Consider the following 24,486-nt stretch of genomic DNA (forward strand, 5'->3'; position numbering starts at 1 on the left):
GAAAAGAACCAAATGCACACCTGCCATTCTTTTTGCAGTAGGCTAATATTCCCAATGCAGAGTATAATTTATAATATGTTTTTTTCTGTTCTTTACAGAAGACAGCCCTTGTTAAGTTTGTTAGAAATGTATTATTAATATACTATTTTCAGATTTTTAAAGATAAGCATGTTACTGTTTCATTTTCCATGGACTATAAAGACACCTAGTGGCAATCGCTGCTATTCCTCGATGGAATTGGGAGCAGTAAAATCTATACTGGGTAAGAAAGTGTTTGCTTATTTTTATAGACTCTGACTGGCATTGGGTAAGATTAGAGCTTATTTGAGACGGAACCCAGCCAGCTTGCACTGTGTTACTGTGAGGTAAATTGGGCTTGAATGATTTATGGAAGCCACTTGAAATGTTCACTGTTGCAATAGGTTTGCATAATCAGCACTTAATAAATGACAAGGAGCATTATTAAAAATTACACAAATGACTATCTTATTTAACAGAATACCTGCTAAGCATATAGTGACATTTGTAAGGTCCCTTTTGGAGCATTATATTAACAGTATGTTGATATCAAACAAACAAAAGATTAATGTTTTAAATTGCTGTGGCATTTTTATGTCTTGGATCTTGTTTTTAACCCGTAGCCTGCACCTATTTACCCTTTTTGAGGTTGCATCCTCCTTTGCATCTGCAAAAAAAATGCCTTGATGGGGAAGAAGCCCCACTGGTCCCAGTAAACTCCTCGGGAGCTTTTAAAAGTGGAAGACACAGGCAGTGGCTAACTGTCTTCAGTATTAAATTGAACAGACATGTGCTTGGTATGTATACTGCTTAACAAATAATGTTGTATGCAAAGTTCTTGTACTGTTCTTGCTTTCCTGCAGTTACCAAGTTACAAAGATGATTAAAACAGTATTCCAAAGGGCTATCCGCAAATTGTGTGTTTGCAGTTATTTGGTTTGTTTTTTGTTTCCAGTGTTTTTTATAATTGTGAACCAGTAATGGACTTCTTGTTAATCTCTATAATGTTGAATTGAAATTTTGGTGCAGTTTAGTGCATCAAACCCCATAGCCGTTCCCTTGTATCTCACATGTTTTCATTCTTCAAACCTTTGGAAAACAGTGAGGTCTTACTGAAGTGTATGATTCATAAATGTATATTTAATAGTTATTGGGGGCTGTAGTCTCCCAATCGTATTAATACTCTGTGTTTTTTGTTTTTTTTTAACAAACTGTTTTTGCATAGACTAAAATGCACTCTAACCATTTTTTTACTTTATCTGCCAAGTAGAAATTAGATAGATAGATAGATAGATAGATATAAATTATAGGTAGAGAAGGAAAACTGTAGATGAAAGAATTAGTGCCAATAGAGGTTATTTTGCTAATTTAGTTGTATATGGAAAATGAAAACTTTGAAGCTTTAGCCACTGACAGAAGTAAAACCAAAAAAGTAGTACTATATAAATAAATATAGCAAGTTCTGATGCAATTACAAATTGAAATGTACCATGTCCTGAGCTGACTGGATTAGCAATGATATTGTATGGAAACTTCCTGAAGTTTAACATGACGAATATGTAAGTCCTCAGCCTAGTTTGTAATGTCATTGCATTTGAGCATTGCATAGTAGTTGTACTATGCTGCTAAATAGACATATAACACACAGACAGTACTATTATGTAACTAGTAATAATTAACTTAAGTTCCTTACTTAATCAAATTGGGTTTTGTTTTATTTTCACAAACGGTACATATTGTATTGTAAAGAGCTATAGTGAAGTAATGGTGGACCCCATTTCAGGAAAAGCAAACTAACCTTGGGTGCCCTATGAAGAAAGTGTATAACAAATGATCTGAGAGGATGTGAATGGCTTTAACAAAAACATTATTTTTTAACAAAAACATAGTATTTTTTTTTTAATAATTATTAATGTTATGGGAATTCTAATAAGAAAAACTACTGTAGGAAAGGTTAATGTTTTGGTACACCAGTCCTGTTTTAAACACAAGAAAGTGGAACGTCTTTTAATTATATCTTTTTTTGTAACAGAATCAACATGCTATCAGTTTGATTGCAGTATTTTTTTTAATTGATTTTTTTCCTCTAATCCTGAACAGCGCCCCAAGTAGGCCGCACATTTCAATGTTGGAAATAGCCTGATGAGTTTTGGTTTATTTCAGTCTTCCTTTTGTTGATTTCATGCAGAGCCTCCTGATTCTGATTCTCAATCTGAGCCGCACTTTCTACTGCAGCAGTGTGAAGTTTTACATACTTTTTCTGCAGTTCCTTTAGTAAACCCAGAGCCTCATCGTATTCCTTCTTTTGGGACCTTTTGTCTCGTAGAATGGTTGCTGTAAATACAAATAAAACAACAGACATTACAAGTGCATTTTGCATACAAGATATAGAAATTAAACAATGACTAACAGCTGTGATATGTGGCACACAGTTTGCATGTATCCTGTAATGTATCAAAGCTGTATCTCCGTTTCATTCGCGGTGGGCAAGATCACAGGTCTGACAGACTTTATGAGGGTGATTAGTTGACCGGTGCTTGCATATAAGCACTGCACTAATTACTGTTTTTCAAATCTGACGACTCTTTAGGCCATTCTGGAGAAAGCGGCCCCAGAATCCCCTTAATTTCTTGAAGTCTATAGTGCATTTGGATTAAGCAGCTTGGAGAATCTAGCCCTTTTGAAATAGCTAAATCTGTAAGAAACAGATACACTTAATTAAACGGCTCACAATGTTTGCCACAGTAGCAGATCCAACAAAGATTAAGAAACTTGGTACCATACCTAATGGAACTTCACTTGTTGTTTTCCTGTCCTTGACTTTGGTTAGTAATTCTTCAACTTTCTCTGCTTTGCTTTTCCTAGGTGGTGGAGTTGTCGGTCTCCCCAGCTTTAAAAAAAAAAAAAAAAAAAAAAAAAAAAGTAATTGTCAATATAAAGTAAAATCACTGATAATGCACGGGTGTTTGGAACCTGCAAACCTTCTGCTATAATGGAGCTGTTCCATAAACTAAGAGCAAGGAATGTACCTGTGTAATATTCAGGAAAGATATTTCAACGGTCTAATAATAACCTACTTTTAGAAAAAGCCCTTTTCTAAAGTCATTAGCATAAAAACTTTATTTTTGTCGCTTTATCATTTTTCTGTTTTCCAGACTTTATTTTCACTTTGGGGTAAGCCAGTTTAACCTTCCCTGACATTGTAAATTCACCTGGTTATACATGCAGCAAGGGGATTTTAAAGTTTCAGGTGGGGTCTTACAGTGAAGCATACTGTGTGGTGGACTAGACAAGAATCAAACTGAAAATGACATCTAGAAAATAAACAATTATTTATCACTATGAAAAATGTCCCTATTTACTGTATATACAGTAGATGGGGGATTAAAGACATGTCGGATAATTAGAATATAAGGCTTTATATTTCATATAATGTTTACAAAGTAAACAGGATTCACAACAGAGTCACTCTACGTTCTGCCCTACACAAACTACCTTTTTCTCCCTTGGCATGTAGGGTTTCTGAAGACAATCCAATCTAGCTTTAGAGTCTCTGTAAACAAGGAGATTCTTTAATGCACGTTCCAGTGCTCTGACGTTCTGCTGAATTCCTGGTTTGGAAAGAAAAAATAATACGAGGAATCGCCTTTTTGTTTCTCTGAATAATCTTTTTTAAACTAATAGTTACATGATTTTCGCAGTGGTATTCATGTATCAAGACCAAAAATAAGTGGGTGCATTAGTAAATTAAAAACAATGCTGTTGTACCTGGTCTCATTCCTACCAAGCTGCATGTGTATGTCTATTTGATTAGGACTTTTTATAGCAGGAAATCACCCTGTACTATCTATTTGTAGATTACCCATCAATACAAGTACTTGGTGTAACCTAGGTGAATTCCCTCTTACTGAAAAAAACAACCCTTTTACTTTTTATAAATTGTCCCTTAAAATATGAACTTGCCTTGCCTTTGCTGCTGTTAGAAATGAAATAAATTGATTATTCAATGAAAAACCAATACTTACCAACAGGCTCAATGAACTCCGGATCTGGCCTTGCATCCAGAAGTTCTTCAAACCCCTTATATTTGTCTGGCACAGAAACGTGCTTCAAATTCTGATTTTTGCTCTCAAGTACCTCCTCCTTGTCTGATTTGGGATGATCATTTACCTTCAGAAATAAGAGAAGCATTACCTGACAAAATGTATGGGGTACAAGCCAGTAAAAATAACCATGTACAACTTAAAAGCTTAACAGCATTTTACCATTTTCTTAAAATGAAACCTGGCTTTCATTTACAGGCTGTTTCAGTCAGGCACAATTCAACTGAAGTGTCCAATTAACACCCTAGCAATACCAACCATGCAAAACTCTTGAGTTAGCAATCAAAACACACCTGAGTCATAAAGAATGCCTCTACATTCTGGTCATCAGTTGTCAGTTTGCCTCTCTCTTGCTCTTCTCCTGGCATTCTATCCCAATAGCTTTCCGGGTCCTGTTCTGGTTCCTGAGTTTCCTGACCTTTCCCTTGTGGAGGAGCTGGAATTGGTGGAATTGGCTTATATTCTGATACTTTTTGACCCTTATGAGATACTGCTGCTTCCTGTTTTGTATTGAGATATCCAAGCTTGAATAAGAGAGAGTCAGGAGAGGCTTGTAAAAATAGGGGCTGTTTTGGGACCTTTGGGATCTTGGTTTTAACCTTAGGAACAAAATGACTTAAGTTACTTGTGGAGGACAATTGGTTCATGTATATGTATGTATGATATATATATATATATATATATATATATATATATATATATATATAGGGTCTGTAGCTGAGCAAGACATTTCTCTAATGAGATCAGTATAAAAAATGATCATTAATTGCCCCTCCTGAAATTTCCCATTAAAATTTTTTAATGGAAACTACCGCTGCGCACTCCTACTAGTCATTTTTATAATGGCCACATTACAGAAATTCTATCTTACTCTGGGTTGCTCAGAGACTGCTCAAAAGGTAAAATATAACACATATATTAGGCATATTAAGAGGGTATAAATGATTCCTTCAATGCACTGCATCATGCTAATATGAGTTAAGACTGCATTGCAGTTTGCAACATTAATGACCTTTCGTTTAGGGTTAACAGGCAACACGACGTGTGGCTTCTCCATTCTGTCTGCCCTTTTCCTCTGTATCTGTATGCCCAGTTTGTGCTGGAGTAAGCTGGTCAGTAATGGAGGGTCACCTGTAGATAGGGTTAGGAGAAACACAGTTAATACCTTTCAAATGGGATTAGGATTTCTGCACAGTGAGCTAGTGAATGATTTGTTACCATACCACTCTTTTGGGTGGTGAGAGGGTTTCCACAGATCACAAGTTCATTCAGGGATGGAAAGAGAGCAACAGCTACTAGGGCCTCTTCCTCTGTGATCTGAGAACAGAAACCAGAGAGGGGAGTGTTAAAAACAAACCCTTTTCTGTGTCTTTATATTATATCATGATAAAAACATCCAGTGTCTTCAATGGAAAATATGTCTGTTTATTAAGCCCCATAAACATATATGCAAAACCTTATTGTTGGCCAGACTGAGGCATCTTAGTTCAGGCAGAGGGGGTTGGAACTCCCTCACAGATTCAGTCCCCAGGCCAAGGGGTAATTTAAAATCTCCATCCATGTATGGGACCCCCTATAAAAGCAGAATATTTCAGAAGTTAGGGACCTCCCAATTGAGTTACATAACAATGCAGCTTCTAGTTATTAAATGGGTTTTATAACCAAGGCTTTTCTCATTATGTCCATTGTTAAATTGTCCAGACTTTGGCTCTGATCAAAATCATTTATTTTTTTCCCCACAACACTGGATCGATTTCCTGTGCAGCATATACAAAATACTAAATACAAAAAGAAACTTAATAAATTAAATTACAAACGTTTTGACTAGAAGTCTTTTTCAATGTCTTCAAATCAACCTCTTGGACATGGGTGCCATATATATATATATATATATATATATATAAGTTTTCTGTCATAAAATATTGTTTACCCAAGTAATTTATTTTTTTTTTTTTTTTTAAATATTTAAATATATTATATACAAACACAATGAAACAGAAGGGTTTAAACTTACCTGAATATTGCCCATATCATTTTGAGGTAATGAAAAGTGTGGAGAAAAATCAGTATCTGAAACAAAGAAATACGCAATAAGATTCTCTCTGTCAATACCCACAGGTGGAGCTGCAGAAAATTCCCTAAGCTGGGGGTACAGCTTTAGACTTGCCGTTAATCATTATAATTATTATCCCATTAGAACTGAATTGAAAAGAAAAATTCTGTTAAGTGGCTCAGTTACGTGCCAGATTGTGATGTCACTGTTTTGAATGACTTTGAGGTTGACAGGATTTCAGGGATAAGCTATGGTTTTTCAAGCAGGTTATGTCAAGCGAATCAATACTGCGAATAACATGTGGTAGAAACTCAATATGGTATTGTGATGTCATGAATGGGGTTTGTGAGGTGTCGTGAGCCCTAGATGTTAAAAACCTATGCTCTGATTGGCTGAAATCTCCTCAGCATACTAGTCATTATAAAATATATTTTGCTTTATGATGTATATACTTTCAGCACAGACCTGCTATGCTAACATCTCCATCTGCAATTGTTAAAGGTTTGTCCATTCTCTTTAGGTCTGTGATCAGACCTTTCCCGTGTTTCAGTTTTTGTCTGGGCTGCAGCCTCTCAAATCCGCCCTGTTTTTCCGAGACAGGACTGCAAACGTAATTGTATTGATCCATCTTCTGCAGGTAAGGGACCTCAGTGATGCCATTTTTATCCAGGTTTAAGTACTTCAAACTAAGGAGGGGGGGGGGGGGGGGAGGGGAAATGTATTTATATTAAAAGATGTACACATGCTGAATGTGATCAAAGCTTTTTGCTCCAAATTGTTATCACCATAAGCATCACCAATTACAATTCTAAAATGAATAAGAGAAAATACAAGTTTCTTTCTGGATTGGTGCCTATATAATGTGCATAGTACTAATCTAGCCCATACTCTTAAATAGACCAGGTACCATGGGGGATGCATCAGCAGACATACAGTATATAGATAAAAAACACATGGATCATATGAATAGATGGAATATAAATATTAACAAATGTGGAATTGATCAGAACTATTTGATTACTTTCTTAGAAATCAATAAATGATACCTAAATTTCCACCTCTTATTGTAAAGTGTTTGAGATTTGCTAAGATTTATATAGAGTATGTAATGGAATTAACTCTGAAAACTCTAGCAGAAGGTTACCTTTTCAAGTTCGCAAGGCTTGCAAATATTCCTGGGTGAGATAGCTTGTTGTCATCTAGCATCAAGATGCTAAGAGACCGAAACCGTGGAAATAGATCAGCATTCCTTTGGGAAAAAGAAAATGGACTAATTTCTGTTTTTCCTCTTTCCAACCAACTATATAATAAGACCAGCTCACACTATTAAGTCCACTCTCTTGTCGGTCCTTAAATGTCCCTCTTTTCCTGATTTCAACCTTGCTGCTAAATCAGCATGATTCACTTTGCATTTAGTTCAGTTTGTGTTGGGACACATTGATGCTGTCGTCTTTTGTACTGTTATTTAACAGTATTTTTTTACAATGTATACAGTACAATATGTATTATTGCATGGTGTATAGCTAAAAAACAATGTTCTCTAATGTCTTGAATAGACGGAAGTAACTTCATATACCTATATTGTACACCATAAATAAATAACATTTATGGGTCATTCCAGCTGAAGTGGACCAAATTATTGGGAACTGTTTCCTTGTGGTTGTGGATACATATACCAGATGTGATTGAGAACATTTTCTAAAGGGTGCATGCAAAAGAAGAGTTGTGTAATTCATACCCCACATGGTGAGACTGTCTTAACGTGGTAGAAAAAAATGAATGTGGGGGGTGGCCGAGACAAATACTGCTATATATATATTTCAAGCATTTTTCAAGGGCTTTTATACAAATGTTTTATTTTATTTAAGTCATTGGCGTAAGAGTTTGAACAACCCTTGTTAGTCTACTTAAGCTAGAATACCTCCTTCTGTCATTACAGCCCCTTTCACACCGACATGCTCTACCCGGGTCAGGAGCCGGCGTAATGTGGGTCGGCTACGCAATTTCACACTGCTTTTGATAAAGCAGGGTTGAGCTGGGTGACAGATGCAAGTACACAATGCCTTGGAAGCAGCTTGTTTCAAACGCTTCCATCCGAGCTTCTCTCGATTGAACCGTCAGCCCAAATGCACCATTGCATGCATTTTGTCACGCTCAACCCAGGTCAATGCGTGTCGACCCATATCCTGAGGTGGGTCGCTGGGACCTGGGTCAACCCGGGTACTAACCAGATACATGGTTGCACACGACGCAGGATTGTGACCTGGGTATCCAGAACCCGGGTCCGGACCCGGGTAGGAGTGCCAGTGTGAAAGGGGCTTAAGACATCATACTATCTGGCTTCCTCGGGGCTGGTCCATATAAGACTGGAAATGTTTTAAAACAAAAAAAAAACAAGAATAATTTACAGAGAATCCTGTCTAATTTATCATCAGCATTTAACTTACAGCTCTGAGGCAGTCACATCAGGAGGAAGAGAGTGCAGCCCATTCCCAGTCAGATAAAGCACTCGGAGACATGGACACAGACCCAGGGACAGAACATCATCTGAGGTCAAGTTATTGTAGGAAAGGTCCAACACCTACAGAACATTTTAAGCCAGAGATGTTAATGTAGTATTTTTTTCTGCAGTAAGACTACTTTCAGCCTCAAAAATATTCTAAACGGGGCCCTTGTAAGGCAGTGTACTTTGCCAGGGCCATGCAATTCAATTCAATCACTTACTTGACATTTAAAAATGACTGTGCTCATAGAGATATATCACTAGGCAGAACAATGTATATTGTTTTATTCAATATGAAATACTTACCTCCAAATGCGGAAAATCTCCAACATTGACTTTCAAATTACGGAGGCCATTGACTGACAGCTCAAGTTCTCTTAAGATTGGAAATTTTCTGAAAGGCTCTAAAAATTGAGAGATATATTTATACTTGGGGATGCTTTCTTAGAAATCCAAATGAATTCAATACATTGCAGTATTAAACTTACCAAAAGTCAAAAGGTTTCCTGCAGCATTAATATAGGCAACATTGTCAAACATTTCAAAATCTTCTTCTTTAGCCTGGGTAACAGAAACAATTTAACATTTTTAAAGTGGCGCCACTCTTTCTGAAAATATTACACATATTTAATGACTCCCGGGTATATTTTATGCTATGAAATCTAATATATGTGTACAAAAAAATGAATTTCCAAAACAGGCGTCTTAGCTGTAGCTGTTTGTCAACTGCAGTTTAGTGGACCAAGGTTATGTAAGTATTAATAATTTATTGTACTAGCTTAGGACACCCAGGTTATATATAATGTATTAACAATACAAATCAACCATATATGTGTAACCTAAGGTATCTTTAATTGTTTGCGCTATTGAAAACTGGGACAACTGTATAGTTAATCTTCTATGTAAAGGAAGTTCTCAGTTTCTATGTCTTATTCTGAGGATATCTGTTACACTCGCCCGTGCTTCTGGGTCCAAAGCATGTTACTGGCTGAAAGCATATCATTCAATAAGGGAGCAACTGGTTGGACAATGACAGGAAAGAAGCCATTGAAGGGGTGACAAAGCAAGTGCAACACTAACTGAAAACAAACAGAGATTTCTTTAACCTAGTACCAGATATCATGTTTTAAAATACAAAAAGCATGGTTTACTTGACTGGACATTTGAGACCTATACAATGAAGGGGATCACTGGTAATTACTTAAGCTACAGAGCCATGTTACAAGGGTGTCAAGGATACATTGACCCATTCCCTACTTATTAAAATCCAAACCATGTCATACCAACTCTAGGTTCTTGTCACTAATATCAACAGAGCACAGGTCAGATGCATCCTCCACATAATGAAGTTTCATCTGAAAAAAAAGCATAGAAAGAGAGATCTAACTTGTAGGGAACCAGCTGGATAACCTGAATTGTATGCTTTTGGGTAGTTATTTTTCAATAGCCTGGAGCTCCATCAATCTCTCAAATAATGTACACCATTAGTTTATATTTTTCCAATATAAATTGTATTGCCTGTTAATAACCTGTTCTATGTGTTCTTGTGATTCTCTTTTGTTGTTAGTATAAAATAATAATAGATAATTTTATAGAACCCACATCGCACATAAAAAATGAACTACTATTATGAAAATGTAGCTAATACAAATTAATATATCCCTTTAACAACAGATTCAGGAAGTTTCTTCGTTGTTCCTTGACCTTTTTTGGTTTCAACCTACACCAGCATGTTGAGAGTAGATGTGCTGCAATCCACTCATATGAAAAATACTACAGGTATATCATCATCCAAAAAAGTGTCTTTAGAAAAGTGCAGTACTTGACATACTATATTATAGTATAGGATACTGTGGTGGTTATTTCAACTAAATTGTTACAAAGAGAGCTGAAGTGATTATTTGGGGTAATGGAGACTGTTACAGTTTTCATTCCAATGTATTTCTGGAAACCTCTCGTTTCTAAGTTCAAAATAAAAAATAAATGAAAAAATACTGGTCTTGCTTTTAAACATGCCAAGGTTAAAATGTGGCCTTTACTTACCAAGAAGAATCCATCCAATATGTTCTCCTTCAAGGCTGATTTAGTGGTTGCCAGAGGCAGGCTGGACTGGAAGCCCTGTAACTGATCTTGTGGTCTTACTTTTGTGTTTGACTGGTTGCCAGTTTTCCCAGCTCTGTATTTTTGGTCCTCAGAAGCTCTATGTGCAACAAGCCAATGGCCAGCACCTAAAATAATAATAATTAGTGTATATTAATGACAACAACCAAAGGCTCTGTTCACAATGGCTTTCTGTTTTCATGCCAAAAAAGACAAGTCCAATATAAATACATTTCCTCATAGTTTTAAATAAGCATGTGGTAAAAGGTCTATAATTAAGATATTTATTTCAGGGGTACACTTGAGCAAACAGAAATCTCTAACAGCAGGGGTTTTTTTTCCAAACAGATTGTTCTTAAAATACACTACCCAAACCTTTTTGCTATAAACATTTTGTTGTTGTAATGCTGTGTTTATTAACATTTGTGGAATAGAGTTTTCTAATATTTTAGTTTCTATTTGTTTTAATTATTATTATTACTAACATTTCCCAGTAAAATATTCAGTTAATGTACAAATGCAGAGTAACACATTATTAATAATTACCTAGATACACTGATTAATTATCTCCAAATGAGATAAATATTATATAGATGGTGAGTTTATGAATTAAAACTACAATTTGTAAGTCTAAACCAGATGCCCCTTTCTGATGATAGGGTGGTAAGGGTTTAAGTCTGGCACATTAGTCCAAATGAAACAATAGTTTTTTTGGTGGTAGTTTTATTATCCTGGTAAAAGCAGCACAATTACCTTCTTCTTGTTGTCGAAATAATGTCCTGGCAGGGAAGCAGTTAGTTGGGAAGCTTGCTCCATCATCCAGTTTATAAAGGTTAGGTGCAGCCATTCCTAATGGACAAAACTGAGATGGATGGCCCCAGATTATTCATCTCTGTAGGATGTAACTTGATTTTGATGAATGCGTTATGAAAGGGGTAACTTTGGGGGTATGTTTGATTTTTTTTTCTGAATAATAATATAATTTCATATTACAGTCGAACCTGTATTAAGAGACCACTCAAGGGACAATCTAATAGTGGCCTCTTAACACAGGTGGTCTCTTAAAAGAGGGCCCATAACTTATGAATGTTCTATTAGTCTCTGACATGCTTTCCTGTAATTATGTATGTCTTACATACACTGTAAAAGCCAGAAGATGTATGAACAAAAGGAAGTATGTAATTTAATAACATTCATTTAGATAATGAATTTACAAAACATATTATTTTGTGAAAGTAATGAATGCTTGCCTGTCTCAGGTCACACACATTTTTTTAAAATCCTTTGCAAATTTCAATGCCTGTGTCTGCCTTTCAGGTAGGTGTTGATTCATTTTATCCTGAAACCAACGCCAGCATAAGCATAAGATCTTTTTTGATTACCGCGCACATTGTTTTCATACTCTTATGTATGGCTTGAATTTGTTGGTGTTTATTTTCCCTTTAACGGTTTGCCTTTAAGTCTTAAGCCGCTACATCCTAACTATGAGAACATTCTGTTAAATTGGCGGGAAAGAACAACAGAACAAGAATTTTTTTTTTTCTTAAACAAAACATAATACTAGTCAGGGAATATAAAATGAAAATACAGGATGTACTGTATAGTATAACTGTCTTTATATAATGAACACATTACATTACGTCAACATGCTTACTGACAGAATTTAAACTTTTAGGGTTATCTAAGCAAGGCGTGAGGTAAGCTTATCTTAATATGCAAATGGACAGACATCCATCTGAAATCTGCATTAAACTCCAGTCTAGTTTTTCTCCATGCCTAAGGGCCAGTACTTTTCCATTACAGGGGCGAGGTATGACTTCATAGTACTATAAACTTACAGTGTACACGCACTAAGTCAAACACAGGATATGGGTAGACATATGCAGTAATCCAGCAATAATGCAAATTAGTTTGTGGAATAGAAATTAGCAGTTGAGACACATCCATATACCTATAGTACTTAAACTTTGGTTGGTAGAAATCGGTACACTTTTATAATTGGTTAATTTAAGCGCTAATAGTAAAACGGAATTACCTTACTTTATGAAGCTGTTATGCATTTTTTAATCTCTTGATTCAACCACGTCTGCTCTGGATATCTAAAAAATTCAACACGGTGTTTTAGCAGCGCTTCCAGAATTCCGTATCCTAGCAACGTTTATAACAGTAGGCAAATTGGGAATTGTAGTTTTTGGATAGAAACACAACTACAAATCCCAGCGAGCCTTTAAATAAAAGTACCTCACATCTCTTCCGTCTACGTCGACGATCCTTCACCCGTCCCGCAAGAGGATTGGTGTGTTGAGAGAGCAGCGGTAACCAATCGGAATTCCCCAAGTCACTGAGCGAGTAGAAAGAAAAGATGGCGGCGAAAAATGGGAAGAGTGGGTTGATGGAAAAAGTAAGATACGTATTTATAAGTGTTTTATTTAATTGTTTGTCTTCAAATAAGGCGACGGAGTACGGTTGTATTAGTTGTTAATATTTACAGTGTTTTTTTGAACAGTTGGCATTCGTTCTCAGCTTTCTGTATTAGAACTACACTAGCGTCTGTACAGAACGATACGTTGACTTGTCCGACCAATTCATCACCAGCTGCAGGTCGAAAACTTGAGATGCTATACAATTGGATATATACATTTGTAAGAAACCTATTTAAAAATAAATAAATAAATAAATAACCTTTATAAAGCTTTATGCACAGAAAGTGTACGTCTAGACACGGAAGACAGCTCATTCGAGGACGATGTTGTTGAATGTATTTATACAAAATACACTAGTTTTTGTTCCTCTTAACTTATTGGTTTGGTGTACGTGTTGTTATATTTGATATTGTTTCATGGTTTTATTAATAGGCAATTATTTGTTTACATCACGCTGTCCTGTACCTTCACTTTAGCAGGTTATCATTACGGCAGCGAAAACAAAACATATGGCGCTTTTTATGTTGTGTGTGTGGTTTTTTTAGTGTGTGTGTGTGTGTGTGTGTATATATATATAGAGAGAGAGAGCGAGTTGATACAATTACATATAAAACGGTAACATTATTATTGTCGATAGATGGCAGAACAACCTTTCAGGCACACCTTACTTGATTTTTAGGTTCATATTTAATATATCAATTATCAGTTTATTTTAGTGGCCATGTTTCTTGTTGCAAACAGCCTTGTTGTGGTTTCTACGAAGCCTGCAGTCAGTAAAAACAGAACTGCCAGTAATTTAACGGCTGTCGCTCAATATTTTAACATCTGCTTTTTATTTAATAACTATTATCAAATTGTTATATTTTATTTATCGGCTCATTAGTTCTGATACAAAGAGGTTACTTTTTATGTATTTTATTTATTTCATTGTAATAGCTTCATTCGTTTATCACGTCACAAAGCTCTATACAGTCGTTACCACGTCAAATCTGACTCCCATCCAAACGGTATGTGTATCTTAGCATGGTTGTTCTTCTGAAAGATTTAAATAGCAACACCAGTTTGGGTAGGACCTCCTACATTTGATAAAAGTGGCTTCAAATTGGGCATATACAGTAATCCGTCGCATATCCGACTGCAGTGGGACCAGAATAGTGGCAGTCCGATGAATGAATCTTGATTTAAATACCATTATATGCAGCTGTTGTTGAAGAGGTTGGTCATGAGGGATATGTGACAGATTGTGGTAATTTGCTCATGCAAATTACAGTAGTCGGCACTAAATTATCTCCTTATATATGTAGTTTCTAGTTTGGTCAGTAATTTTGTTTGACATAACTTTAATTTTGTGTTTCACAGAAATGATACATTTGGCAGAATTTGTTTTGATCCATTTGTAGATTTTTTTTTTAAAAAAAGAGAGTAAAGTGAAAAATGAAGTACTTCATATTTGTAAATGCATTAAATGGCAATTTAAGTTAAGCTTCTGCCTAAAACTACCCATTGGCCTCCTTTTTCTTCTAGTGGAAGATTGAAGAAAAACCTGTGAAAATCGATAAGTGGGACGGAGCCGCAGTGAAGAATTCTCTTGATGATGCTGCCAAAAAGGTGGGAAGCGCATGTAGTGGAAAGTGAGGCATGTTGACATGTGCATTGATTTATCATCTCTGAAATCTGGACAGTGTCCTAATTGTTTAAGCCTTATAAACAAAAACTATGCTATACATTTATAGTATCCACTGGTATTGCAGATAAACAACCAAAGACCACATTTGTAACAGTGTTGCACACAATTTCAAAAGACACTATTGCAAAATTATAAATAAGGCAGGTTAAAAATTCAGTTTTCAGGATAATGTACTATTGTAAAGTAATAGAAAGCTGACTCTTAAGTAATACATATTTTTGTTGGAGCACCAAGCTGTCACGCTTGCAGATTGTGGAGGAATAGAAAACACTATTTAAATGTATTTTACCCATTGTTTTGCTTTTACATATCATTTGAAAATTGCTGTATGCCCCATTGTTCAATGAAGAACATGTATTCTAGGTACCACTGCTCCTGTATCCTTTTATAAAGAAAGTTGCTCTAATTGAGTAAAATAATATCATTAGTACTGACATGCTTTTTGAAAAAGAACTAGACCCTTGTGTTCCCTTTCTACTGTATTTCTGACTGGCAGACATTTGTTCCGTAGGTCCTTTTGGAGAAGTATGGCTACACAGAGAACTTTAGCCTGGTTGATGGGCGGCTAGTCATCTGCACAGTCTCCTGCTTCTTTGCAATCATTGCGTTGGTTTGGGATTATCTGCATCCCTTCCCAGAGTCCAAACCAGTCCTGGCATGCTGTGTCATATCATATCCTTTTATAGAAAATAAAGAAATAAAATAAGATTGAGATTTGGTTTTTAAAAAACAGTGACATTATTCATTGCTTCAGTCTATTTCTTTTACAGGCACAGGAAGTGGTATGCTGTGGTTTTCCTGTCAACTGTCATATTAATAGCTGTGTACGTCCTGTATGAGCCTGTTTACTCACTTAGTAACAGCCTAGAAGTTCACAGTAACACTGAAGTACCTTATTTATACACAGGGCTTGAATTTCATTGCGGGAATCGCACATTTTCCAAGTTGCTCCCGCATATCTGCAACTTTCAGTGCAGGAAAATCCAGCAGAGATATTTTAAGACACCAAGCTGCTGTATTTTTCACCCAATTTAGAATCCCTGAAACGCTACAACAAATCTATAAGGAAGTGGGTGTCAGTGACGAAAGCACTTCAATGCATTCTGAGTCAGCTTATTTTAAAGCATCGCCAGTGTGAATGATGATGCAGTAATATATATGTTGGAAATGTTGGAATCCCCCCCCCCCCATTGGCTGCAGCATAGGGGAAAATCCTCCCCAGCACTCAAATGAAATTCAAGCCCTGAGAGATAGATAGAGATTGCATAACAAACAAATTAGTATCAATTGAAAAATGTCAGACTAGTTAAGGCAGGTTTCAGGAGTTGTACTAGTGATAGCCAGTGAAATACACAGTTGAGCATTAACCAGTAGTAACACTGCAGCTTGAGAAGGGAAACTTTACACAATTTTAACCTGCTCTATACAGTATAAAACTCAGAAAATTATTTGCATTTTGAGTAACTGTCTTAAGTACTGGCTGGTGCCTTTGTATATTGCTTGTTTGTGTAATTTAACAGACATTGAAAGTAACATTTCTAACTACTTGTTAAGTTCAATTACTATACTGTCTCCTCAGACCTTCACAATTATCTGGTGAAACTAACAAACATAGGGGTTGTCACTTCCTTCACTGTGTTTATAAATTGGGATTATAATGCTCGCCTTGCAGGAAGTTTTGTTTACCATGCATCCTTAACTTCTTTGCACTTATTTCATTATGATGGGGATTCTTACTTTGTATACCTCTTACAAAGAGAAAAGTATCTTCTTGGTGGCTGTTGAGAAAGATGCAGCTGGTATGGACCCTGATCACATCTGGCAGTTGTCTTCAAGTCTAAAAAGGTAATTTTAATTTAATCTGTATGTTCTTGTCATAGATCAATCGAACATAAGTCCTGTGGATGTGCAATACAGCGCTACCCCCTTTATAATGCTTTGGTTAAGAGCCATAGTTAAGAGACTGTGTGCTGTTTGTGCTCAGCAGGAATGCAAGTTCTAGTGGTATGGCATTTTGGGGCAAGTGGACACAATGACCATGCTGTCTTATAACTGGTTTGGCAGTATAAAGAGCCTTGTAATGAGGGAGCATTTCAATCTTATTTCAGTCAACATTTTAGAACCAAATTGTTGACTCTGTTTGATTCTGGAGTCGCTAGTTATCCTTCCAGTTTGTATGGCCTGCAGTGGGGGATAACGTAATATGTACAGCTGACACAGTCTCTTCTGCTGTAAATGCTTCTTGAGAGCCCTTTGCTCACGCTTGTAACACAGGGCCATCTTTGTACATATTAACCTCCTATCTTGCATTTTGATTAGCTGGAAGACAAAACTCTCAGCTGTTTTTTTTGGATGAAATGTGTCCCTGTCATTATTCAGAATAAGCACCTTAAACCCATTTTTGTCTGTCAGATTTGATGACCGGTACACCCTCAGAATGACCTTTATTGATGGAAAGACCAAACGGCAAAGGGATGTTGAGTTCACCAAGTCTGTGGGGGCCTTCTTTGACGAAAGTGGAATGTTGGTGATGGACATTTTTGAACAGAATGTCTCTAAACTCCATTACAGCCTGGCAGCTGAAAAGAAAGTTAAATAAAAAAGAAAGTGTTAATTTTGTGCACACAAACCTCATAACCACCCTATATGAAGTGAGGGTCCTACTGGAAAGCCCTTGTCTGTCTCGGTTATATTATGCTAATCTGTTAGTTCATTTCCATTGCTGCTCTGCAGGAAAGGGGCTCGGCAGCATTTTACTTTCTTTTAAATGTACTTCAAATGCAAGCAGAAACTGTCTTTCTTTTTTTTATTATTATTCATAACCAAATTGGAGTAAAATACACTCCCTCCCCAAATTGGTTGCTGGACTGCTGGAGTATATGATTTTAAACTGGACAATTTTGTTCTGTTTGTTTCATAGGAACCGTATGCAAACCCTTAAACATGTAAACTACCACTGAAGAGCATAATAAAACGGATTATTCTGAACAAGTTGTTGATATTTGGTTCTTGTGGAAACCTGTTTTTCATAAAATAAAGGGAATGGCTCAACAGTAGATTTATTTATACTAGTAATATATGTTGTTTTTATGTACTAGAAGAAAAAACTAATTGTGCTTAAGCCAGCACTTATTGCGAAAAGGTGGGTGGCAAAGAAAAACAAACCTCACTTTAAAAAAAAAAAAAGGTACACATTTAAACTGGTGGATCAAGAACCTTATAACGAGAGTGGAGTTAGAAAGATCATGCTAAAAACTTTGTCCTGAAAACCTTTTGATTATTTTCTCTTGATTATTCTTTTTTGATGTTTATTCCTCCCCATTTATTATATTAAAAATGTCTTCATGCATTTGTGAAATGGAGCTTTCAGGACTGTATCCAGATTTATTGTCAGCAATCTTTCCATGTGCCATTACCCACCCCTGCCCAAAGTTAAAGATGATTTAAATACAGACAAGGAGAAGAATGTGACAATTTAGCCGGTATTCGTACCTAGAAATAAGAGAAATATAAATGCAACAGGTCAATGCCCATCAACATTGTTGTGTTTACCCATCAATATGCCTCATGCTAATAAAAGCCCTAAAATGGTCCAGGTTCATTTCCAGTAGACTAACTTTGTTAGGCTTTATTGCTGCAATGTTAAAGTTCTACCTCGCCAGAGAATCTATTGTGTTTTCAGAATAGAGGCTACACATCTATAAGGAAGGAAATCACTTGATTGATGGTGTAATTGGCAAGGCCAGTGGATACAGTTTATTTTTGCTTACTCTGCAAGCTTAAACGGAATGTAAGTTACTGTACTGCTCAGTGGTGTACAAATAGTGACAATGGTATTTTTTATATTAGTTTACTTGTTTTAGTCCACTGTTACATTCTGCTTTAAGACACACTTAATAAAATGGAGTGCCAGATCTGAGTGAAAGAGTCTGTCTTTTATTAATAATACATTTTCATGGACTGAAATCAACACTGCATCCATTCCTGGGTTTAAGAGCAACACATAATTAAGTGTTATGTTAAATAAACTGTTCCTCCAGTTGAATGAACAACTCTTATTAGTAAACCAAGAAACTTGGTGTGATTTATTTATGTTGTGAAACCAGTGATCTGTTCAGAGCCAATCAGAGTCCTAGCACCTGGTTATTTCAATAATATACCTAAACCAGGGAAAGTTTTAAAACCAGGTCTGGGTGCCTGTCTAGAGTGAGTTTGAACTGCATTTTCCTAATTTTAGAAATGAGTGGGTGGCGTGGGATGTTAGTTGAAAGTGTATCTTGAAGAGACTTCAACCATCATTCATTTGTCTGAAAAACTATCCTTATACATAAACATGAAACAGGGTGTCGTTGTCCCAAAGTATTGCAATGTTGAAGAGTTGACAGTCAGTGAATGTTTTGCCCCTACTGCTTTATTATTATTATTATTATTATTATTATTTATTTCTTAGCAGACACCCTTATCCAGGGCGACTTACAATCGTAAGCAAATACATTTCAACTGTTACAATACAAGTAATACAATGAGAGCAAGAAATACAATAACTTTTGTTCAAGTGTGACAAACCACAATTCAATAATACAGCAGATAAGTGATAGTTACATCAGGATATGATTAAATAGTGATAGTTACATCAGGATGTGATTAAATACAAAGTACTACAGGTTAAACACTTGGCAGATTACAGTATTCTGAATTACAGGATTAAATGCAGTAAAATAGGGGGCAGATAAGAGCAAAATAAAGCACATTTACATGAAGGGTGATAGTGTCCCAGGATACAAACAGAGGAGTTCTGCAGGTGCTGTTTGAAGAGGTGAGTCTTAAGGAGGCGCCGGAATGTGGTCAGGGACTGGGCAGTCCTGACATCTGTAGGAAGGTCATTCCACCACTGCGGAGCAAGGGTGGAGAAGGAGCGGGCTCTGGAGGCAGGGGAGCGTAGCGGAGGTAGAGCCAGTCTTCTAGTGCAGGCAGAGTGGAGAGGTCGAGTGGGGGTGTAGGGAGAAATGAGGGTCTGGAGGTAGCTGGGTGCAGTCTGGTCAAGGTTACTCAGTTGGTTCCTGGGCATCCCAGAACATCCCTATTAAATAAATAAAATGATCCAGTAACAGGATGATAACATACTTCAGCCATTAAAGGCTCACATCAAATTACATAAGGGGTTCTGTGGTTGCAGTGGATATGAAAAAATTCCAATAATTGCCACAACCCTACAATCAATCTTGGGGACATAAAAACAATAATGAATGCCATATGATCCAGACGGAGATCTATACTGTATTTAAACACTTGCTAATTGTATTCGTCTTTTTACTGAATTTGCACATTTGTCAATTTGATTGGAAGTACCTGAAATCAAGGTATTGAATGTAAATACAAAATACACAATTTAATTGTAACAGGTATCCGTCGTGTTATCTTTGCTGCTTAGTAACAGTGATAGTTCTGCATATACATCTTCAGAACTACATCCCCCAGAGTTCCTGCCTGTTGATTTGACGACATCATAGTGGGCAGTCGGACTGCAAAAAAAAAAAAAAAAGAAAAGCTCAAAATTAACGGCCAGAGGAAACTACATAGATGAATATGTTTGTTTTATTTATTTATTTATTTATTTATTTATTTAGTTTAGTTTTGTAAACAAACAGTAAACGGTCAGTATTCTTTTAGCAGATCCATGTTAGCTACGCTCGTCTCGGTAGCCTGGAGGTGTCATATACTGAAATTTGCAGCTACATGGTAAGTTATTCATCCGTGTAAAATAGGTATACTAGTAGTACTGCAGTCTGCATGGTAAACCACGGGGGGAGGGGAATTATGCAATTAAATGGTATTGATTGGAATTATTAATATACGATTGTTGTGTAATGGCAGATGTGTATAGGATCCGTTGCTATCATGCCCGCTTGGAAAAATGTTGTTATTAATGCTAGTTTACTTGTGATACATATAACGTACTACGGTGTGCATGCCAGAATTAAAAATAAGTAAATTAATGAATAAATACATAAATATTGAAATAAATAAATACATGCATTCTGTGCAATACTGTACTGTATTGCACGGAAATAACATTATGAGGGACTGATTTGACGCTGTTGACTGATATTTTTAAATGAACAATTACGTGTATTCTAAAATAAATACACCATTTTATATGAATTTCTCTGTATTTCTGTGATATTTTGCACTTGTTTTTGTCATACACTGGCAGCAGTGTACATTTACAGAGAATATTTTTTATTAAAACAGACGTGTTCAGTCCCTGTAATCAAGTTCACATGACTATTATGTAAGTTTGACACCAGTTGTGTGTACTGCTTTTTAGACTTCGCCTTTCTGACTGAGTTATGTAACATTTTAGCATTGTGTTAAGACCAGGGTAAACTGGTTTTCCTGTTATGACCTTTCCGTAAAACCAATCAATATCTGAAACGAAGGTCCAGGTTATAGTTTAGTTGACTGAAATATGAGAAAAACTAGGCAAGGGGAAAAACGGCGTGGGTCAACAATGAAACAGCAAGTAAAAGTAACGCTTTAGTTTTGTGAACTTGCTTCTAGTTGTGTGTGATGCTGATGAAGTAAGCAAACCTTCAGAGTGATGTGGTCATGTACTGATATGAACAAGCTTCATAAAAGCTTCCAATAGCTTTAATGAGGCATAGTCTGTAACCAGCGTCGTAACCATGTTGACATTATACCGAGATCAAAGTTAGGTTTCAAGCTGTAGCTGGCAGTATTTAGATGACTGCTTGGTATTTACTATTCGACCTCCAAATCTATGTTACACGGCAAACCAGCAGAGAAAATTACTTTACCAGAATTTTTACATGAGCATCAGCAACCAATTACCTCATGTCCTCATAGCTAGTTACAGCCATGACTGTAATCCCTGTGGAACACAAGACAGAAGTGTTCAGCTGCGCTTTCCCTGTAGCCATCACACTTTATGTCTTTTTTTTTGTCTTCCAGTATAATTTCTTTTAAGCAATGGCCAGTATTTCAGAGCCAGAAAAGAGCCCATTGTTCAGGCAGGAGAAGAAGGGAGGGGTCACATACAGAATTCCGTCCCTCCTCTACCTCAGCACCTCAAAAACCTTCCTTGCTTTCTCTGAGAAGCGCTCCACTCCTGCAGACAGTGATGCTGAATGCCTGGTGATGAGGAGAGGCACTTTCCAAGATGGGTCTGTTCAAGTAAGTTTATTTTTTTTTATTGATTTATTTATTCAGAGTAATACAGTGCATATAAAATGTGCATCTCCCTGTTAAAAGTCAGTTTCATTGGGCAAATCAGCAGATCTGGCAAAAATTTGAAAAAGGCTGATTTATCTAAACTGTTATACAGCATAAGTAATGAGACCGTGTGGCTTCAGATGCTCAAATAAGCTAGCTGCCTTTTTGTACTGTTACAAGTTACATTCTTAATTCATTGTCAGTGACATAATATTTGATGTGACCTCCTTTAGATTTATCACATCTTTCTACAGCATGTACAAGTATTTTGCACAACTTCTTTCAGCACAATTTCCAGCTGCTCATAAGTGAAGACAGTCTTCTTTTCCATAACCTATTCAGGGCTGTGGACAACATATCTGATGTTTCCATTCCAGTGATATTGCATTGAAGCTGGGAGTAACTGTCCTTTTTGTTTCCAGTGGGAATCCAAGCAGGAGCTGCTAACAGCACGTCTATGTGGATTTCGCACTATGAACCCCTGCCCAGTCTACGAGAAGAAATCCAGAGTCCTATTCCTTTTCTTTATCTGCGTACGGGGAAAAATATCAGAGCAGCGCCAGATAAGAACAGGAAGAAATGAAGCCAGGCTTTGTTACATCCGCAGCACAGACTTTGGAGAGAGTTGGGGTGACATCAAGGATTTAACAAGAGATGTGATTGGCGCCGAGGTGGAAAATTGGGCGACCTTTGCAGTGGGACCAGGCCATGGGGTTCAGTTACAATGTGGGAGGTTGATTATACCAGCATATGTCTATTATATCACGTGCAGGTGCTGGTGTCTGCATTTCCCCTGCTGCGTCAAGCCTCATGCTTTCTCGTTCTACAGTGACGACTGCGGTCAAACATGGCACGTGGGCAAAGTCATTCAAGGGTTAAAAACAGGAGAGTGCGAAATGGCAGAACTTGTGGACCAAAATGGCAGGAGCCACCTGTACTGCAATGCCCGCTCATCGTCCAGGCACAGGGTAGAAGTCTTGAGCGAGAAAAAAGGTGCAGAATTCAGCAAGCCTCATCTGGCTCCAAAGCTAGTGGAACCGCACAATGGTTGCCAAGGAAGTGTTGTCAGCTTCCCCAAGCCAGTAGAGTACACAGAGAATGAAACAGATGAAAGCAGTGAGAATACCCGTTCACAGGCCAATACAGCCAGCAACACTTGGCTCCTGTATTCTCACCCAACCAACAGGAGGAAAAGGGCAGACTTGGGGATCTACCTGAACCGATCCCCCTTGGACACCTCCTGCTGGGAGAGTCCTTGGGTTGTCAGTCGTGGACCAAGCGGTTACTCTGATCTGGCTCACTGCGAAGGAACAAAGTGGTTTGCCTGCCTGCTGGAGTGTGGCGCCAAGAGCGAGCTGGAAGAGATTGCATTTGTGCGTTTCACTCTTGAAGAAGTGATGGAAAAAGGCACAGGGAAATAATGCCTTAGCTGGCATTTGGAATTATGATTCATTCTGGGTGTGGGATCCAATCTTTGTCAGAACAGTTTAGAATCCCGTTTTTTTTGTTTAAGTGCAGGAACTTTTTTTTTTTTAGACTGTCACGGAATTCTTTCCTCATGTAGACCAATAGAGGGTTCCTGTTTTTTTAGTGCCTTTAGTTGGTCGCTGCATCATCACCGCATAAGGTGTTGCAATATTACACATTCATATTTTACTTTAGATTCTGCCATAAGACTGCACATCCAGACTACTGATTAAATAATTGTGGCATATACTGTATAGTGTGTTTATAATTTATAAAGTTCATTTGTCTGGTTAACATATACAAAAATGGCAACATTTTCAGAAATTAAAGTTTTTTCCCCAGGCGCTGTGCTACCTCTGTTGGACTGTGGGTAATACATTACACTGAAAGGCTGGAATAAGCAACTGTACTCACTAAAAATCTGCATCCTCCACTGCATATATATTTTGATATTTAATACAATTATTTACTGTAACATATTTAATTGAACGACATATTGCTTTGATTATTTGATTCGTGGACATTAATAAATATTTATTTATGAAGAGCATGTTGTGTCTGTCAGTGGGACGTTCTTGTGAAGGAGATGCTGTTCTGTTATTTTTTTTTTTTTTATAAGTTTTTGTTGCAATAAGTATTTATTATGTATAGTAGCAGTTTTAGTTAAAATACATTTTACATTCCATATATTCTTTGTACTGTTTTTTTTTCTGTTTTGAACTCTTGTCATCCTTTCGTGTTTGCTGTTGCTGAAACAGAGCACCAAGTGCAAGAACCTCCCTCTGTGATGAAGGCAGATGATTTAATGAACATGGATGACAGAGCAGAGGGAGGCTCTTCCACTGCAACATCATTTTTCATTGGTTATTATAGAAAGCATTAAAGGAGTATCAGCCAAG

At 36.9% G+C, this 24,486-nt stretch overlaps 3 protein-coding genes across 7 annotated transcripts; 2 read left to right on the forward strand and 1 right to left on the reverse strand.

The window, feature by feature from the left end:
• Positions 1-1,566: 1,566 nt before the first annotated feature.
• Positions 1,567-12,950, reverse strand: LOC131737704 (X-ray radiation resistance-associated protein 1-like). Of its 4 annotated transcripts, none has more exons than XM_059028380.1 (18): positions 12,813-12,950; positions 11,531-11,639; positions 10,721-10,905; positions 9,961-10,032; positions 9,166-9,238; positions 8,984-9,081; positions 8,622-8,755; positions 7,319-7,423; positions 6,709-6,860; positions 6,136-6,191; positions 5,578-5,694; positions 5,345-5,438; positions 5,134-5,252; positions 4,415-4,720; positions 4,044-4,188; positions 3,514-3,629; positions 2,803-2,908; positions 1,567-2,352 (listed from the first exon to the last, which is right to left on the reverse strand). In XM_059028380.1, the coding sequence occupies exons 2-18, from the start codon at positions 11,622-11,624 to the stop codon at positions 2,141-2,143; spliced, it is 2,184 nt and encodes a 727-aa protein (XP_058884363.1). In that variant the 5' UTR covers positions 11,625-11,639; positions 12,813-12,950; the 3' UTR covers positions 1,567-2,140. The 4 variants fall into 4 exon arrangements, with proteins under 4 accessions (XP_058884363.1, XP_058884364.1, XP_058884361.1 ...); XM_059028381.1 differs by having other exon boundaries at positions 4,415-4,645; positions 6,640-6,860; XM_059028378.1 differs by having other exon boundaries at positions 6,640-6,860; positions 12,818-12,949.
• An 81-nt stretch (positions 12,951-13,031) lies between these two features.
• Positions 13,032-18,806, forward strand: LOC131737705 (signal peptidase complex subunit 2-like). 2 transcript variants are annotated; one of them, XM_059028382.1, is made up of 5 exons: positions 13,032-13,178; positions 14,725-14,808; positions 15,399-15,558; positions 16,597-16,732; positions 17,300-18,806. In XM_059028382.1, exons 1-5 carry the CDS (start codon positions 13,140-13,142, stop codon positions 17,484-17,486), a joined length of 606 nt encoding a protein of 201 aa, XP_058884365.1. In that variant the 5' UTR covers positions 13,032-13,139; the 3' UTR covers positions 17,487-18,806. The 2 variants fall into 2 exon arrangements, with proteins under 2 accessions (XP_058884365.1, XP_058884366.1); XM_059028383.1 differs by having other exon boundaries at positions 13,043-13,178; positions 14,728-14,808.
• Positions 18,807-20,356: 1,550 nt separating this feature from the next.
• Positions 20,357-24,274, forward strand: LOC117972683 (sialidase-3-like). Its single transcript, XM_034922568.2, has 3 exons — positions 20,357-20,626; positions 21,860-22,081; positions 22,543-24,274. Exons 2-3 carry the CDS (start codon positions 21,878-21,880, stop codon positions 23,539-23,541), a joined length of 1,203 nt encoding a protein of 400 aa, XP_034778459.2. The 5' UTR covers positions 20,357-20,626; positions 21,860-21,877; the 3' UTR covers positions 23,542-24,274.
• The last annotated feature ends 212 nt before the right edge of the window (positions 24,275-24,486 follow it).

Source organism: Acipenser ruthenus, chromosome 8 (genome assembly GCF_902713425.1).
Source record: "Acipenser ruthenus chromosome 8, fAciRut3.2 maternal haplotype, whole genome shotgun sequence".
In the NCBI taxonomy this organism is placed as follows: domain Eukaryota; kingdom Metazoa; phylum Chordata; class Actinopteri; order Acipenseriformes; family Acipenseridae; genus Acipenser; species Acipenser ruthenus.

Coding starts and splice junctions, on each gene's coding strand:
- LOC131737704 (XM_059028378.1), bottom strand. CDS start 11,624: ATGGCTGCACCTAACCTTTATAAACTGGATGATGGAGCAAGCTTCCCA. Junction 10,906..11,530: donor ATTTCGACAACAAGAAGAAG/GTAATTGTGCTG, acceptor TTATTATTTTAG/GTGCTGGCCATTGGCTTGTT. Junction 2,909..3,513: donor ACATGCCAAGGGAGAAAAAG/GTAGTTTGTGTA, acceptor TTTTTTTTAAAG/CTGGGGAGACCGACAACTCC.
- LOC117972683 (XM_034922568.2), top strand. CDS start 21,878: ATGGCCAGTATTTCAGAGCCAGAAAAGAGCCCATTGTTCAGGCAGGAG. Junction 22,082..22,542: donor TCCAAGATGGGTCTGTTCAA/GTAAGTTTATTT, acceptor TTTTGTTTCCAG/TGGGAATCCAAGCAGGAGCT.
- LOC131737705 (XM_059028382.1), top strand. CDS start 13,140: ATGGCGGCGAAAAATGGGAAGAGTGGGTTGATGGAAAAA. Junction 14,809..15,398: donor TTGATGATGCTGCCAAAAAG/GTGGGAAGCGCA, acceptor TTTGTTCCGTAG/GTCCTTTTGGAGAAGTATGG. Junction 15,559..16,596: donor CCTGGCATGCTGTGTCATAT/CATATCCTTTTA, acceptor AACTTCTTTGCA/CTTATTTCATTATGATGGGG.